The sequence below is a fragment of the Schistocerca serialis genome, chromosome 2, assembly GCF_023864345.2.
Source record: "Schistocerca serialis cubense isolate TAMUIC-IGC-003099 chromosome 2, iqSchSeri2.2, whole genome shotgun sequence".
Taxonomy (NCBI): domain Eukaryota; kingdom Metazoa; phylum Arthropoda; class Insecta; order Orthoptera; family Acrididae; genus Schistocerca; species Schistocerca serialis.
The window spans coordinates 1,023,187,573-1,023,205,851 of record NC_064639.1 but is presented as its reverse complement, the minus strand read 5'-3'; the positions used below and the strand labels follow the sequence as shown (position 1 = coordinate 1,023,205,851).

Sequence of the window (18,279 nt, the reverse complement as noted above, 5' to 3'; positions counted from 1 at the left end):
AGTGAACAAAAGCACGGTAAGCCGTTAGGCAAAGCGTCTGTCATGATTGCAACAAGGTCGCTCCAATCTGTCCGAAATCCCGCGTGACGACCGGTCGCAAACAGCTGTCACTCATGTAACGATGGAACGTGCGAACACCCTTATTCGAGTTGATGTACGAATCAGAATTAAACACTGTGCTGCTCAGCTGGACGTCTCTGTAGGTAGCACCAGTTGGGGTACTCAAAAAGGTGTGGCCCACCAAACAGAAGACGATAAAGAGCAGCGAACGACCATCTGTGAGAAATTGTTTGCGCCTTACGAGGCTGATCGTGACAATTTTTGCTGATCTTCGTCACAGGTGATGAAACATAGGTTCATCGCTTCGAAGCGGAAACAAAACGGTAATTTACGGAATGGGGCCACACCTTCCCTTCGAAGAAGAAGATCAAAGCTCCACCCTGATGCAATAAAGTGATTGCGGCGGTCTATTGGGACTGTGAAGGAGCTACTCCGCTTGATGTCGTCCCTCGAGGAGTAACGATAAACTTTCAAGCGTGAAATTGAAGAAACAACTTCAGCGTACTCGTCGCCACAATCGTACAAACGAATAGCTCATTCTCCATGGCGATGCACGGCCTCACCCAAGTCTGTTCACGTGAGAGGAGCTCACAAAACTTCTTTAGACTGTTCTTCCTTATCCGCTCTACAGCCTAAATCTCGCATCTTCCGACTTCCATCCGTTTGGCCAATGGAAGATGCACTCCGTGGAGAGCAGTTCTTGGATGCTGGGGATATTACTGATGCAGCAAGAGCTGGCTTCGACGTCGACCAGTAGAATGGTACCATGCGGGCATACAGGCCCTCACAGTAAGAAGGTGTAAAGCCGTGCATTTAACGGAGACTGTGCTGAAAAACTGAGTTTTGTAGGCGAAAGAGTGGGGAATAATGTGGTGTATTGGAATCCTCAATAAACCCAGCCCGGTACCAGAATGAAAATGAGTTACATTACTTCTTGAATTTCCTTTGTACCCTATTCTTTTCAACTGCCGGCGGAAAGTGATTGTGCTAGCTGAACTGCTGGAATTACTTTGAAACTCAAGTACAACCAAACCTCCACAATGTTCGACAGTGCCTTCAGTATATGATGTGGCGCCACTAGACAGTGGGAATGAATGGTGGCACGAACTGAATTGTTACAAATGCAAGAATTGACCCTTGTATGTAACAACTATTTTTAAAGCACAAAATATGTTTTAATAACTTGACAGATCGCTTGTTGGGGCTTCTCAGCAAACCCAGTTTAACTTGAGCAGAACTAAGTAACAAATTAAAAAGATCAAATACATTAATAGCTGCAAAAACAAGGTTCCCAACGAATTTAGGTCAAACTCTTAAGAGTTTGGAGGCGACTTAGCAACTGTTTAAACACTAAGCTTAAAGCCAGAACCATGTTAAAATACGGCTTCACGTTTTTAATGAAAATTAGAACCGAACTTAAAGATGATTAAGGAATCTCATAATTTAATAAAATAATTTTAAAAAACCAAATATTTTTAAAAAGTAGCTTCCCTTTTAGAAAGAACATCATCGGTTCCGGATTTGGGTACCATACAATTTTACTCAAATATGGCTGGTATTAAACATCCACCTGTTACATATGCGGACTGGCAGTACAGTTTTTTGGTTATGTATCTATCATCGTCCACACACAAAAGTGTCAATCAGAATTAACTACTACTCAAAGGTTTGTCTGAAACGATTCAGTATCAGACACATGACACAAAAACATGTTAACAACACCAATCTATTCGAACTTAGATTCAGTACTACTTAGAGGTGTCTGGATACTTTTGATTAGGTATTGTAAATGAAAAGAGACTATGCATTCTTTGATGAGGACTTTCTGAAAGTTGCTCTGGTCAAAAGCAGAATTACGACATCAAACGATTCCTGTAACAGCTGGGTCACTGCGTAATTTTGTGATTTTTCTTTCCTCCGTTAATTTTCGTTGCAGGTTTTTAGTCCCATACTGCAGTGGCAGTTTGAACCGCGCTATGTAAAATAAATCTATTTTGCTATGCATTATCAGTAAGATAATCTTTGGTGGCGTTACGAGTACGTTCTCATTTAGCACTCTAAGTTCAAATTGAAATACAGCGCATTAAGCAAGTAAGCGCCTCAGGTCGGATTTGTACAAGCAACAAAACACACTCTAGCTTCAGTGCGACCGCGGCGTATGAGTCGTGCTGTGGAAGGCTGCCGCTGTGTTTCAGCTACGGACTGCTGCTGGGGGCAGCGAGCGGCCTGGTGCGGGAGACGGCGTCGCTGACTCTGGGCCACTACTTCCGGCGGCGCCGCGAGTTCGTCGAGATGCTGATGCAGGCGGGCGCCGGCGTGGGAATCGCGCTCTTCTCCGTCTTCTACTGGGAGGCCATCGGGTGAGTCTCGCAAGTTTAGCGGCGCTTCATGAGGGCAGAACACGGAGGCCACAGGAGGTCATGACCGGCTCCCACCTCCCAACACCCCAAACATTCTACTAAAGATTTCTTCTGTTCGTTAGAGGCCAGCTAAGGACCACGTCATTACAACTATTTATTTCACTTTTCCTTCTTCTTCGTTCAAAAATTTTTCACTTTCTCACAACGATATCTTTTCCCTTCCTCTGACCATTTGGCATCTATTGTTTTTCTGTTCGTGTTAGCCTCTTGATGACCTTCATTTTCCTTGACTTCCAATCTGCATTTGTCTCTTTTGAGTAAGATCTGTTCTGTCCGTATTGCTTGTAACTACGTCCTTGTCTTGGCTCCCCACCCATTTTCTTTGTTATCCTGTTTTGGAAGAATGTGTCTACTGCTTTGTTAATATGTTTTCCTCCATTCTCTCTAGGTGTCCATAAGCGTAACACATCTTTTCCTTATCTCATCTGTTATTTTAGGGCAGAAAGAGTGTATTTCCTTATTTGATCTCAACACCGATTGCCATTATCGTTCTTGACTGGACTTAACATTTTTTGCATCTAATGCTCTTTCGCATCCTAATAAAAGTAGTTTTTAGACCCATAGAGCTCTTACGGTTTTACAACTGTATACAAACATAAATGGTAAATCAAAACATGTATACAGACGTTAAAACTGGCTAACAAACCATATGCTTTGAAATGTTCAAATGTGTGTGAAATCTTATGGGACTTAAGTACTAAGGTCACCAATCCCTAAGCTTACACACTATCTAACTTAAATTATCCTAATGACAAACACACACACACCCAAGCCCGAGGGACGACTTAAACCTCAGCCGGGACCAGCCGCTGCTTTGAAATCACGATAGATATGGGCTGAAGGTGTAGAACAATGGTTGAGCAACAACAGCAATAGTGTTGTGGCGTGCTAATGTCAGTGTACAAAGTCAGGCCATGGACCAAACACGACTAACATTCGAACAACGACAAAGCATTATCAAATGGTATTGGAAGGTCAAGAACATCAATGAAGTGCAAAGACATTGGAGCTCGGGATATGAAACTGTACTACCAAAATGTGTAAGCATCACTCTCCTTCGCAATAAGTTAGAAAATGCTGGAACAATTTTGGATGTGCACGAGCGAAGATCAGGCCGCCCACACAGAAAACAGGTGAGGAGTCTTCCGCTCAGATGTTAGACGCATTCACACCTTCACCGCAGAAGTCAACACAACGATCTGCACACGAAACGGGCATGTGTAGGGCAAGCATAAATCGTATTTTGCACAGAACAAATCCGCAGTTGGTACTCGCATTTAATGAGGACGACCGAGACATAACAAGCCAGTTTAGTGAATGGTACCGCGCGCAAGATGAACATAATAATAATTTTGTTACCAAAGTGGTGTGTTCTGTCGAGGCGCAGTTCAAATCAAATGACACTATAAACGGGCATGACTGTGTGTACTAGGCCACGTGAAATCCACTTGTTTATGTCGAGCGAGTGGTCAATGCTCCGTGACTTAACGTCCAGTGCGGTTATCGTCAAAGGGACTGACCGGAACTCTCTTTTTCTAAGGTAATATTACCGGCAGGAGTTACCTGGAGATGCTGGACTCATTAATTTTATCTTCCATTCCTGCTTTGTTAGGTGATGAACCTTTTACTTCTAACAAGATACCGTTCCACTCCACTTGCATAGGAACGTACTCGTCTGTCTGGATAACAATGCACCAGCTCGTTGGATTGGACGAAGGGGTCCCATCTAGTACTACATACGTTCCCCTGGTTTGAATTCACTTGATTTTTGCTTGTGGGGTTCCCTCAAGAATGTAGTGTAGAGCAGAGAGTCAAGCACACTGACAGAAATGTGGTATGAAATTGAAACAGATTGTTATGTAATTCCTGTAGCTAATCTGGAAGACATGACCTTGAATGTATGGCAAGTACTCAGAAATATTTGCAGGCAGGCAGTTTGCAGTTTGAACACTTACTATAAATGTTTCACTTTGAGTCATTGTAATACTGATAGTAATGTATAAGATTATGTTTATCAAATTTGTGTATACCTTTCTTGTTCTACTCCTTATACATATCCAGCGATCACAGGCCCAGAAGACCACGTGCTGCTTCCACAGGCTGCCTCCATTCCTTTTTGATTTGTGCTCTGTTCCTCCAAGCGTCTTCAGTCCCAATGCTGCCAGGTCCTTAACCAGGTTTTCCATCCAGCGCTGCCTTGGCCAAGCTATGAGGTGTCTGGTATTTGCTTTTTACTTCATGTGCCTTCTTCATCTGTGTTTTGTTTCGTCTGGCATACAAACTACATGGTCAGCCCACCGGATTCTTTCTCTCTTCAGCTTCTGTAGGACTGTTGGTTGTTCCATCGTGTGGTGCATTACCTCATTATTCCTCAACCTCCAATCTTTTTTAAATCTAAGAGGGATCCCCATATCTTCCTCATTACTCTTCTTTCAAATGATAATAGTTTTTCCTTTTCTCTTTTAGCCATGCTCCATGTTTCTGAGCTGTTCATGACTGCTGAGCATACAGTGCTTACATATTCTCATCGTACCTCAGTTTTCGTGGATATAGATTTTGAGCTGAGCGTCTCCCTAAGCTAATATATGCAATTCATTCAATGTGCTATTCTTTCCTTGATGTCTTTTCCTTTGCTGTTGTCATTTGTAAGTCATGATCCCAAGTATTTTAACTGGTGAACTTTCTTCAACCGCATATCATCTATCTAAAGAGATTCTTCCTGCTCTTTCTTGTTTCTAACTGCATGAACTCGATTATGTCTTGATTTATCTTTAGAACAAGTACAGAACTGTCTTACAGTACCTTAATTTATACCTTGAGAAACAATCTTAATCTTGCAGATATCTCACTTTTACGTATGCTGTTTATATTTTTTCAGTTTTAATTGGTTCTTTTATGTTTATACTTTCGTCCCGATATTTAAATTGCCTGTTTTCTTAATGTAGCCTTTCATTGGACATGTATTCTGCCTTTTCAAACGATATTAGTAGACTTGCCTTCTTAGGTATTTCCTTCAGAAGTTCTAGTGTTTTCTTTGCATTCTCTGAGGTAGTTATTAACCTTTTGTTTTTACTCCTCTATTTTCTTTTCGGTTATAATGTTTTCTTGTACACAATTCAATAATAATGGTGACAAGTAGTCTCCTTCTCTGACTCATGATACAGTTTAGAGGGCACTAGAAACTGTTCCAAGAAATTTAACTTTAGGAACTGATTTTTAAGTAGTTTGTTTTACTGAGGATTAGCCTAAGTTGAGTGCAGCCTTGCTGGCTGTAGAAAACAGAAAGGAGTAAACCGGCTAATTATTGTTATTATTATTATTACTATCATGATCTACCTGCAGTCAGTGTGTAAGACCAGAATCACATATTATTCGTGTGTTCAACACTTTGAATAATGTCAATTTAAAGCCTTGTTTTGAGAAAATACATTTCTCCTTCAGTTTAATCAGGCGCCGATATTTCTACACCTACATGTGTACCTACGTGACTACTCTGCAATTCACACGTAAGTGGCTGGGAGAGGGTTTATCGAACCACTTTCATATTATTTCTTTAACATTCCATTGTCGAACGATGTGCATGGAAAACGTAAATGTTTCCATGCGAGTTCGAATTTCACTTACTTTATTACGATGATTATTGCTCTTTATGCATACGAGCGTCAATAGAGTATTTGCTAATTCTAAGAAGAAAGTTGGTGACTTAAAATTTCGTGAAAAGATCACGCAGCAACGAAGAATGCCTTTGTGTTAATGATTGTCACACCAATCCGCTTATCACATCCATGACGCTCACTCTCCTCTATATTGCGTTAGGACATAACGAGCTGTCCTTTTTGGTACTTTTTGGATATCCTTCATCAATCTTATCAGTTAAGGATCCCATACCTTACAGGAGTACTCTAGCAGTGGACAGACAAGCGTAGTGCAGGCATTTTCTTTAGTGGATCTGGTGCAGTCTCTAGCTATACTACCAATGAAACGCAGCCTATGGCTCGCCTCACCCACGACATTATCTACGGGATAGTTCTAATTTAAGTTGTCCATAATTGTAATCTCTAGGCATTTAGCTGAATTGACACCCTTTAGGTTAGTGTGATTCATCTTGTAACCTAAATTTAATGGATTCCTTTCAGTACTCATATGTACGACTTCACACTTTTCATTACTTAGGGTCCACTGCCCCTTTTCACACCAAACAGATATCTTTTCTAAACCGATCAGCAACTGGTTTTGATCTTCTGATGACTTTACTAGACGGTAAATGACAGCATCATCCACAAATAATCCACGAGGCCAGCTTAGATTCTCTCCAGGAGTAGGAACAGCAGAGGGCCTACAACACTTCCTTGGAGATAATTAGATGTCACTTCTGTTTCATTCCATAACTTTCCGCCAATTACTACGAACTGTGGCCTTCCTGAAAGTATATCATGAATCCAATAGCACAATTGCGAAGATAAGCCATACACACGCAGTTTGATTAGAAGCCGCTTGTGAGGAGTGGCATCAAAAGCCTTTTGGAAAGATATAAAGACTGAGTCAATTTGAGATCCCTGTTGATAGCACTCAGTACTTCGTGAGAATAAACAGTTAGTTGGGTCATACACTAGCGATATTTTCTGAATTTGTGCTGACTATATGTCAATATATCGTTTTCTTAGATGTAATACGTAATATACGAATATAGTACGTGTTCGATAATCTTATTACAATTCTACGTCAGATATTTTCTTTCTTGAGTATTGATGTGACCGACTTTCCAGTCGTTAGGGACAGATTTTTCACCGACGGAGCGGTTGTGTATGATTGCTAAATGTGAGTATAGTCGATCCGATAGTCTGAAAAGAATACAATCGTGGAATTTTCGAATACAGTATTAGTGGTGTGCTGCTAGACACTGTTACGTCGATTAATTATATAGGTGCAACGTTTCAAAGCGACATGAAATGGAAAGAGTGCGGCTTCATGATTGTAGGTAAGGCGAATGGTCGACTTAAAATATCGTAAAAAAAGAAAAAAAACTTTAGGAGGCGTAATTCCCACAGAAAGGCGTCCGCGTCCAAAACACTTTTTCGACCAGTTCCTAAGTACTGCTAGCAAGTTTAGGATTTCAACCATCTACTTAAAAGACGGCGTAGTAGCAATTTAGAGGCTTGCAGCTACATTGTTATCCGGTGGGCTCGATCACCATGTGACTACAGCATGAATGTTCCGTGAACTCAAATGGGAGTCCCTGAAGGGAAGAAGATGTGCTGTAGACTGCAGAACAATTCTACCAGCTACTCGCTGTAGTTCAGTGTTTGTCTGCGGGGTATGGCTTTCACAAAGATATACGGGCCCTGTACCCACACAGTTGTTGTGCCGCTGCCTCTACCTAGAACGAAATATGGAATTCCATTTTAATCTACACACATCAAAAAAAGTTTTGCAGCGCCTCGGTTCCAAGAGTTCCGGAACCTGCACAGAAAATTGAAGTAGAAATCAACACAAGCATCAATTCCGCCCTTTTCATTGCTCATGAAAACCACACATTTCATATTGTACCACCATACAGGGAGACCTTCATAGGTGGTTGTCCAGATTGCTGTACACATCGGTACCACTAATACCCAGCAGCACGACCTCTTGCACTAATGCATGTCTGTATTCGTCATGGCATATTATCCACAAAATTATCAAGGCACTGTTGGTCCAGATTGTCCCAATCCTCAACGGCGATTCGGCGTAGATACCCAAGAGTGGTTGGTGGGTCACGTCCTCTACTAAAAGCCCTTTTCAATCTATCCCAGTCACGTACGATAGCGTTCATGCCTGGAGAACATGCTGGTCACTCTAATGGATCGATGTCGTTATCCTAAAGGAAGTCATTCACAAGATGTGCACGATGGGGGCGCGAATTGTAGTCCACGAAGATGAATGCCTCCAAAATATGTTGCCGATATGGTGGCACTATCGGTCGGAGGATGGCATTCACGTGTCGTACAGCCGTTACAGCGCCTTCCATGAACACCAGCGGCGTACGTCGGCCCCACATACTGCCACCCAGAAACAGCAGGGCACCTCCACCTTGCTACACTCGCTGGACTGTGTGTTCAGACTGACCGGATTGGCTCCAAACATGTCTCCAACGATTGTCTGGTTGAAGGCATATTCGACACTCATCGGTAAAGAGAATGTGATGCCAATCCTGGGCGGTCCATTCGGCATGTTGTTGGGCCCACTTGTACCGCGCTGCATGGTGTGATGGTTGCAAAGATGGACCTCGCCATGGACGTCGACAGTGAAGTTGCGCATCATGCCGCCTACTGCACAGAGTTTGAGTCGTAACACAACGTCCTGTGGCTGCACGAAAAGCATTATTGAACATGATGGCGTTGCTGTCAGGGGTCCTCCGAGCAATAATCCGTTGGTAGTGGTCATCCACTGCAGTAGTTGCCCTTGGGCGGCTCGAGCAAGGCATGTTATCGATGTTCCTGTCATCTCTTCCATATCCGAACAATATCACTTTGGTTCACTCCGAGACGCTTGGACACTTCCCTTATGGACAGCCCTTTCTGGCACAAAGTAACAATGCGGACGCGATTGAACCGCGATATTGACCGTCTAGGGCATGGTTGAACTACAGACAACACGAGCCGTGTACACCTCTGAACAGTCAAAGGGCCTGGGTCTTTAATACAATATCCACAATCAACGTCTATCTTCAGGCGTTCAGGGAACCGGGGTCATTCAAAACTTTTTTTGATGTGTGTGTTTTGTCATTTTATGGCGACGTGGAGCACATCTTAAGTGAACACTTCTTCAAGGGAAGCAGCCACATTCTTTTATTTTTTTATTGAGCCTTGACCTCCTAAACGTATCAATTCTAGTATTTTTTGCACTGTAACTAGGTGGTTGAGGCGACATTTTAACATTGGCTTTTACAGTGACGACCTCATATCCAGTATGGGTAAAATCAAAGAGTGTAGTATTGTTTTAAAATAATGTGTATGATATATAAAAAACTCAGTCAGATACTATAGAATATGGTAGAATGGGGTAGACAGTCATCTAACTTGATTTTCTTGGGACAGAAGTACTGTTCAAAATGGTTCAAATGGCTCTGAGCACTATGGGACTCAACTGCTGAGGTCATTAGTCCCCTAGAGCTTAGAACTAGTTAAACCTAACTAACCTAAGGACATCACAAACATCCATGCCCGAGGCAGGATTCGAACCTGCGACCGTAGCGGTCTTGCGGTTCCAGACTGCAGCGCCTTTAACCGCACGGCCACTTCGGCCGGCAGAAGTACTGTGCTAGCTATAAACACATGCCACCCTATCCGGTCGCTCACAGCTTTCAGTATATCCGTATGTAGCTATCCACCCCCATGACCCATAGCATTTGTCTTCAAGTTCTGAAAGCACCTGGCTACATGGTAGCACTAGACAGATATGAAATATAGATGTCAAGACGCTCAGAATTGCGTATTACTTTAGTGGGACATGGGTGTACCATCGACAAGGAATGATTGAAGCACAGCAGACTTACGCAAGAGAGCTGCAAATGATTTAAAAGTTTAAGATATTCCTTGCGTGCAATTGAAACTATGAGCCAAAGCACAGAGCGAAAGTAGTAAAAACTATTCTATAGTAAATAAGTTCTAATGTTGTGGGAGAAATATTCTAAAATGTATGGCTAGAGCACTCTAGTGTACGAACCTGAAAGAGCGGCAAGTTTCATTAATTTGGATGCACTTGAAAGGAGATGCTAAACAAGAATGTTGGGACAACGAAAGTGGAAAATGAGTTGTTACTAAGCACATAAGTTCATAAATGAACTGTGTGGCTTCAAAAGTAAAACAGGCATTCTGTTGGTGGATTAACCTGCTCCCCGGATAATTTATAGCGAATACCAGTTGGGAAATAAAATGCAGGGGTGTGGAAAGTTAATGAGCTTCTTAGACGAGAAAAGATAATAACATCGTATGATCATTTCTCGTGGATTGGTGAGGAAAGAATAGGGCAGGATCTAATCAGTAACATAACTAGGAGGAGAGACTGCAAATATACAAAAACGACATAAAAGCATTGATAGAACGTAATAGTAATCGAAATCAGTCATATTTTGCATGGAGTTTACCGCCAAGTTTAGAACAGTAGAAAGCTTTTAATGCAGGAACTGCTGATCGGTAATCTGTGGAAGATAGTCGGCGCACAGCGTGTGGGGTATTCCCGCGGCTTAGCGACGGCCACAGCCAGAAGTTTGTCTGCGGCAACTGTAAGCCCAGAGGCTAGTCCGGTTGCAGTGCCCGTCGTAATTGACGTCGTGTATCAGGCGTAAACACCGCTGCAGCAGGCGCGCGAGCACGGGCTAGGCGCTCCACCTCGAGCGCTCGCGCCGGTCGTACGTTCAGCGGGACGGCAGTATTACGTTAAGACGGCGCCCGGCTCGTAACTCAGGCCACGGCCGCTCGCGGAGTTGCCGGCCCCGTGTGTACAAACACTTATTGTGTGTGCTCAGGCCGGCGGACGGCGAACTGGCAATAAAGCCCGCTGACGGACTGCTGGCATCCAGTCGTAATTACCTATTCATGAGCATCTCGTTATTAGGCCGTGATATACGAAGTGGAGAGGGCTGTGGAAGCCATGCAGCCCCGGTTGGTGTACTTACATGACGTACCACTGCGCAGCAGTATCTGCGATTTCACAGGCGGGTAAGTCAGAGCTTACTCTATGGAAGGTCAATCAAGCTAAGCTTTTTCTACGACACACGTACAAATAAAACCAAACATTTCGCGACATACGCTCATAACTAACAAGGATGAGGACGTAGACTTTGTAAGCAAGCGGTGATACAGCCTGGGGTTTCCAGATGGGTGGTAGTGCTGAGTCACCGCGACGTTTCGGACTATTATGGTTATCATCTGGCTAAAAATCAAGATATCGCGGATGTCCATGTGTATGTATATACCAGTGCAGCGACAGCCCCTCCACGTGGCTGTGTGCGCCATATTTTGCTCGACCATCTGTTGCGTAGGGAATGAATGCCGGAGATGTGGAGGGAGTGGGAATGAGTAGGAGCTGCACTCGTGTCTATGCGTGGGCATTCTTGATCCGTTTCGCATATCGATAATAGCTTTGTGTGCTGTAAGAGTACAGCAGGGATTCCACATCGAACTTACTTTATAACTTTGCTATTGGCAAGATTATCGTAGAACCTTAGTTTTAAGGACTCCTATGTTATACTTCCCTGTAACCACTGAGGTGGAAAACAAATTTACTGTCCTCAAACTCAGTCACACGTGATTCGTTTAAGCTCTGGTCGGTGTATTGGTAAAAGAAAAACGTTTATATAAACATAGGCGCGCAAATGTTTCGTTATGGAGTCACGGCTAATAAAAGATTTTGCCTGAAGTTTAGCAACTCCGCTAAATGAAGCCATCGCAAAACTGTGCAAGCCTAAAGTAAAACATGATTTAAATTTATTTTGTTGTTACTGATCAGGTGAATCTAATAAAACATGTCCAAGACATATACCTTCAGTATTTTTCCAAAACATCCAGAGAAGCAATGACGTAATATCGTAAAATTTTTAGTTTATTAACTATTTGGCCCAATTTGTTTTTTAAATTCCAGGCAGTTGAACAAAGTTTTCAACAGAAGTTGTAGAGAATTTAATTTTGGAGAAATGGTGGTAATAACGTTAACTGAAACTGTATGAATGTGTGAGATAATATGCTTTTATTAGTACCATACCACTCGTGAAATCATATTAAACCGGAAAAAGCAAAGCTCAGTGTTAAGGAAATTGTACAGTGTGCATTCAGTTTCACAATACATTCACAATAAATGTTCAAAAATGTTTCCACCACGTTCAGTGCATTTAGCTGCGCGTGTATGAACAGATTTTTTTGATGGAAAGGTAACGTTGTTAATGGAAAGTAAACGATTTACTTATATAATTATCTTTGCTTCTCTCAATGTTCTGGGAAACTACTGCAGATACACGTTTGGGACATATTGTATTAGATTCACCAGATCAATAACAACAAAATAAATGGAAATCGTGCTTTACTTTAACCTCGTACAGTTTTGCGATGGCTTCATGTTAACGAAGTTGCTAAATTTGAGGGAAAATCTTTTGTTATCCGTAGCTCCGTTCAAATGGCTCTAAGCACTATGGGACTTAACATCTGAGGTCATCAGTCCCCTAGACTTAGAACTAGTTAAACCTAACTACCCTAAGGACATCACACACATCCATGCCCGAGGCAGGATTCGAACCTGCGACCGTAGCAGCAGCGCGGTTCCGGACAAAAGCGCCTAGAACTGTTCGGCCACAGTAGCCGACCCGTAACTCCGTAACTAAACATTTGCGTAGCTATGTTTACATGAAATTTCTCCTTTACTTATACTTGTAGAATAGCGTATTACAATACTTGCATATCTACGTGAATCACCTTTATCAAAAGTATCCAGACACCCCCAAAAACATACGCTTTTCATATTAGGTGCATTGTGCTGCCACCTACTGCCAGATACTCCTCATCAGCGACCTCAGTAGTCATTAGACATTCTGAGAGAGCAGAATGGGGCGCTCCGCGGAACTCACGAACTTCGAACGTCGTCAGGTGATTGGGTGTCACTTGAGTCTGTACGCGAAATTTCCACACTCCTAAACATACCTAGGTCCACTGTTTCCGATGTGGTAGTGAAGTAGAAACGTGGAGGGACACGCAGGGCACAAAAGCGTACAGGCCTACCTCGTCTGTTGACTGACAGAGACCGCCGACAGTTGAAGAGGGTCGCAATGTGTAGTAGGTAGACATCTATCCAGACCATCACACAGGAATTCCAAACTGCATCAGGATCCACTGCAAGAACTATGACAGTTAGGCGGGAGGTGAGGAAACTTGGATTTCATGGTCCAGCAACTGCTCATAAGCCACACATCACGCCGGTAAATTGCAAACGGCGCCTCGCTTGGTGTAAGGAGCGTAAACATTCGACGATTGAACAATGGAAAAACGTTCTGTGGAGTGACGAATTACGATACACAATGTGGCGATCCGTTGGCAGGGTGTGGGTATGGCGAATGCCTGGTGAACGTCATCTGCCAGCGTGTGTAGTGCCAACAGTAAAATTCGGAGGCGGTGGTGTTATGGTGTGGTCGTGTTTTTCGTGGAGGGTGCTCGCGCCTCTTGTTGTTTTGCGTGGCACTATCACAGCACAGGCCTAGATTGATGTTTTAAGTACCTTCTTGCCTCTCAATGTCGAAGATCAATTTGGGGATGGCGACTGCATCTTTCAACACGAACGAGAACCTGTTCATAATGCACGGCCTGTGTCGGACTGTTACACGTTAATAACATCCCTGTAATGGACTGGCATGCACAGAGTACTGACCTGAATCGTATAGTACACCATTGGGATGTTTTGGAACGCCGACTTTGTGCCAGGCCTCACCGACCGACATCGATACCTCTCCTCAGTGCAGCACTGCCTGATGAATGGCCTGCCGCTCCGCAAGAAACCTTGTAGCACATGACTGAACGTATACCTGCTAGAGTGGAAGCTGTCATCATGGCTAAGGGTGGGCAAAAACCATATTGAATTCCAGCATTGCCGGCCGGAGTGGCCGTGCGGTTCTAGGCGCTACAGTCTGGAGCCGAGCGACCGCTACGGTCGCAGGTTCGAATCCTGCCTCGGGCATGGGTGTGTGTGATGTCCTTAGGTTAGCTAGGTTTAATTAGTACTAAGCTCTAGGCGACTGATGACCTCAGAAGTTAAGTCGCATAGTGCTCAGAGCCATTTGAACCATTTTGAACCAATTCCAGCACTACCGATGGAGAGAGCCACAAACTTGTAAGTCATTTTCAGCCAGGTGTCCGGATACTTTTGATCACATAGTGTATATGTACGGTGAATCACCTAAAACTTGCACCGCAAAAGTTGAGGATGTGGAAAGCGGTATTTATGTGAAGTTTTCACAGAATGAATTTGTAGTCAGGGGCTCGTACTGTTAGCCAATCAATAGATTGTAATGATAGAAAGTGTAACTTTTGTACAAATACACACCGTTTTATATGGAACAATTCCTGTTGACATTAACAGAGTAAAAGTAGTGTAAATTAGAATGGCAGTGGTGTTTTTTGCAGGATTCTGTTGTGAGTGGTATACGAGGAATCGTCTTTTGAAAAGTTCCCACACCGACATTTGTACAATACCTATTGCAGCACACAAGAAAGAACAACACAAATGTATTCACTAGTCATGCATATTCTGACCAGTACCGAGACAGTAGACTATCACATATTGTGTTCAAAATGACCACCAGCAGCATCAACACACGCTTCTGGTCTGTTATGGAGCCACCGCTGCACACGTGCTGGCATTCCAGATGGCGGAGATGTCGGAACTGGCTGCAGTAACACGTCGCTGCGTATCATCTGGTGTAGCTGATATGTTCTTCTAGACAGCGTCTTTCAGATTCCTAAAGAAAATGTGTACAGGCATAAAATCCCGGGATCTGGCGGGCTAAGGTACAGGTCCTCTGTATACATTCCAACGATTCGGAAACAATTCGTGAAGACATGCTGAAATACTTCGTGCACGATAGGCTGCACAGCCATCATGATGGTATCACAGGTTCCTCCTCACACGCAGAGGAACGTCTTCTAGCATTCGTGAAAGCTGGTACATTAGGAGACTGCGATATTTGCGTTCAATACTCCGCCTACGAGAAACGGTCGTACGAGCTGATGGTTCACTATCCACCAACACACGTTTACACTCCATGGACGCTGACATTCTACCTGAAGAAGACAACTGGGATCGTCAAGAGACCTATAATGTATGTTTCGCCAATTTACCTGTCCATAATTGGTAAATGTTACTTCATCCTTAAATAAGATACATGATACATCTGGAGCATCCTGTCTTAGTTTCCATGTACGGAGGTTAAGACGATTTCGTAATCTTTTCATGCAGCTTTTGATGGAGAGAGACGTGATAGGGATAGAACCTATGTCGGTAAAGAAGGAGTGGAACGCTTGTGTGAATAACGCCAGTTCCTTGTATCATTGCACGGCAGGTAACGTGCGGATCAACTGCAATAGCAACAAGAACATTAATCCCCCCTCTTCTGTCATCACTTCTTTTCTTCTATTACGTTGTTTAGGTGTTACTCTGGCACTTTAACGTAACTGGTTGAAGAGGCTGATGAATAACTGCAGAGATGATTGGCGTCTATTGGGATATCTTGCCGCATCCGCCGTACGAGGACGAAATGCTTTGTTCCTGCACTGTCCAGACCCCATGACCAGGTCGGCTTATTCTGCATTGATAATCACCAGCGCCCAATCGCGGCCTACTGCTTGGACTGTCACACACTAGCTGACTAGCAACTCACAATGCACTCAAGGAACACACAGCACACTGTAAGCAACCATAACAATAAAGTACTTAGCAGTTATGCATGTTGAATGATACCAACAAGTATCGGTGTGTAAACTTTTCAGAATACGATATCTCGTAAACGTCTGGCACTAGAATCATGAAACAAACACAATTGACATTCTAAATTACCTTGCTCTTAGTTGGTTAATGTCAATAGGCACTGCTTATTTTAAAAACGTGTGTGTATGCTCAAAAAATAAATTGTTTACTGACTAAGAGTACGAGCCCCCGAAAACCTAAAATCAACACCATTATCCATTGCTGCAATATTTGCAGTCCAAGTAGCCACAAATAAAATCTTTCATCTTCGATGGTGGTCGTTAGACTGGCTTGATGTCCCATTCGTCAAGCAGCCTTTCTATATTCGCCGAGTGTGGCCCAATATAGGAAAGAAAGATAGGGTACCTTGACTCTTCCTGTTTTGCTGCATATTTTCTCTCCTTGTGTGCCGTTCTGATCCGGGCTTGATTGTACCCATTTTGGGGGAATATATCGAAAATATATTGTACCTCGGCTGGGAGGCTTTCTTTATCACTGAGGCCAAGCGCCCTTTACACCAGAGTCTTTAATACTGTGTGCTTCTGCGTTGGTTGGTGGCTCTTTGTCTCACTGAGATACAGGACTGTGTAGGTTTCCTTCCTACATTGATACTTCGCCAGAAGATGATGAGTGTGCTACCTTTTGAAACGTTGCCGGCTGTTGTGGCCGAGCGGTTCTAGGCGCTACAGTCTGGAACCGCGAGGCCGCTACGGTCGCAGGTTCGAATCCTGCCTCGGGCATGGATGTTTGTGATGTCTTTAGGTTAGTTAGGTTTAAGTAGTTCTAAGTTCTAGGGGACTGATGACCTCAGAAGTTAAGTCCCATAGTGCTCAAAACCATTTGAACCATTTTGAAACGTTGCGATCTCTCAACACTGACACCTGGCTTTTAAAGAACGGTGAAAAACAATTTTTCGTGGTGCATATTTCAAAGAACTATCTTGATATCCACTTCAAATTATTTGGAGAATCCACGGAAAACAAAAAAGTTGAGGACGGCCGCAAGGAATTTTCGTCCCACCCCTCACGAAAACGAATTCAGTGACTTGAGGTGTTGTTGCTCTTCGCACTTCTTCTTCTCTAGTTTCTGCAAATTCTATTTTGGCAAGCGATGTTCCACGACGAAATAGTCTCAAATAAGTAGAAACAATGTCTAACACGTCGTTATTGCAAGCTTCAGTTTTTGAGCTTAGTTATTAATTTAATGACTCGTTCCAACGGCTAATAGAAGTAGAATGATGGCAAACAGCTGCTGGAGTGAAATGCAGTACCTGAAGAAAATACTCGTGTAATAACTTTGTATTGGCCACAATTAAAACCTTTCAGACCTGTTTCCAGAAATCTGACTTCCTTAAAATTTCTGTACAACGTCATAACATAAATAAGACCAAAGCAAGCTCTCAAAAAATACGTTCCGGTGATGCAAATTACTCAATTAGGAATAATTTTGAAATAACAGGTAGAAGTCAGAATTGGAAGTAGGCATACTATCCCCCAAAAGAAATAATGCTATAATAATACACACAAGGAATTTTTACTTTGATATGTTTTCCACTCAACGATTTGATCGTTTGTTATTGACTCTTCATAATATTTACGAGAAAAACACAATGGATTATGTTATTCCGTTGTTTTCATCAATGTGCGCTACTTATCCCGTTTTTACAAGGGAAGACATTGTAAATGCAGATTTTTGAACTTGTAAACACTAGTAATTCAGCTATAATATTTAATATTAATACCATTTTTGTAGGAAGATAGAATAACACAATGAATTACCCTTAGCATAGGACATCCCAGATAGCTCTTTATCTTGGTAGAATTACCTTGGGTTTAAATTATGAAAGGTTCAAATGGTTCAAATGGCTCTGAGCACTATGCGACTTAACTTCTGAGGTTATCAGTCGCCTAGAACTTAGAACTAATTAAACCTAACTAACCTAAGAAGAAGGGATCGGTTAGTAGGACATGTTTTGAGGCATTAAGGGATCACAAATTTAGCATTGGAGGGCAGCGTGGAGGGTAAAAATCGTAGAGGGAGACCAAGAGATCAATACACTAAGCAGATTCAGAAGGATGTAGGTTGCAGTAGGTACTGGGAGATGTAGAAGCTTGCACAGGATAGAGTAGCATGGAGAGCTGCATCAAACCAGTCTCAGGACTGAAGACCACAACAACAAACAACCTAAGGACATCACACACATCTATGCCCGAGGCAAGATTCGAACCTGCGACCGTTGCGGTCGCTCGGTTCCACACTGCAGCGCCTAGAACTGCACGGCCACTCCGGCCGGCAAATTATGAAAGATACATGCTGG

General features: G+C 43.0%; 1 protein-coding gene across 1 annotated transcript in view; it reads left to right on the top strand.

The window, feature by feature from the left end:
* The window catches only part of LOC126456606 (monocarboxylate transporter 12-like), a 596,637-nt gene that overhangs the window by 517,601 nt on the left and 60,757 nt on the right, over positions 1-18,279 (top strand). Inside the window, exon 5 of the mRNA XM_050092349.1 lies at positions 2,256-2,420. Within this exon, the coding sequence (XP_049948306.1) occupies positions 2,256-2,420 (165 nt within the window). The remainder of the gene's footprint in view (positions 1-2,255; positions 2,421-18,279) is intronic.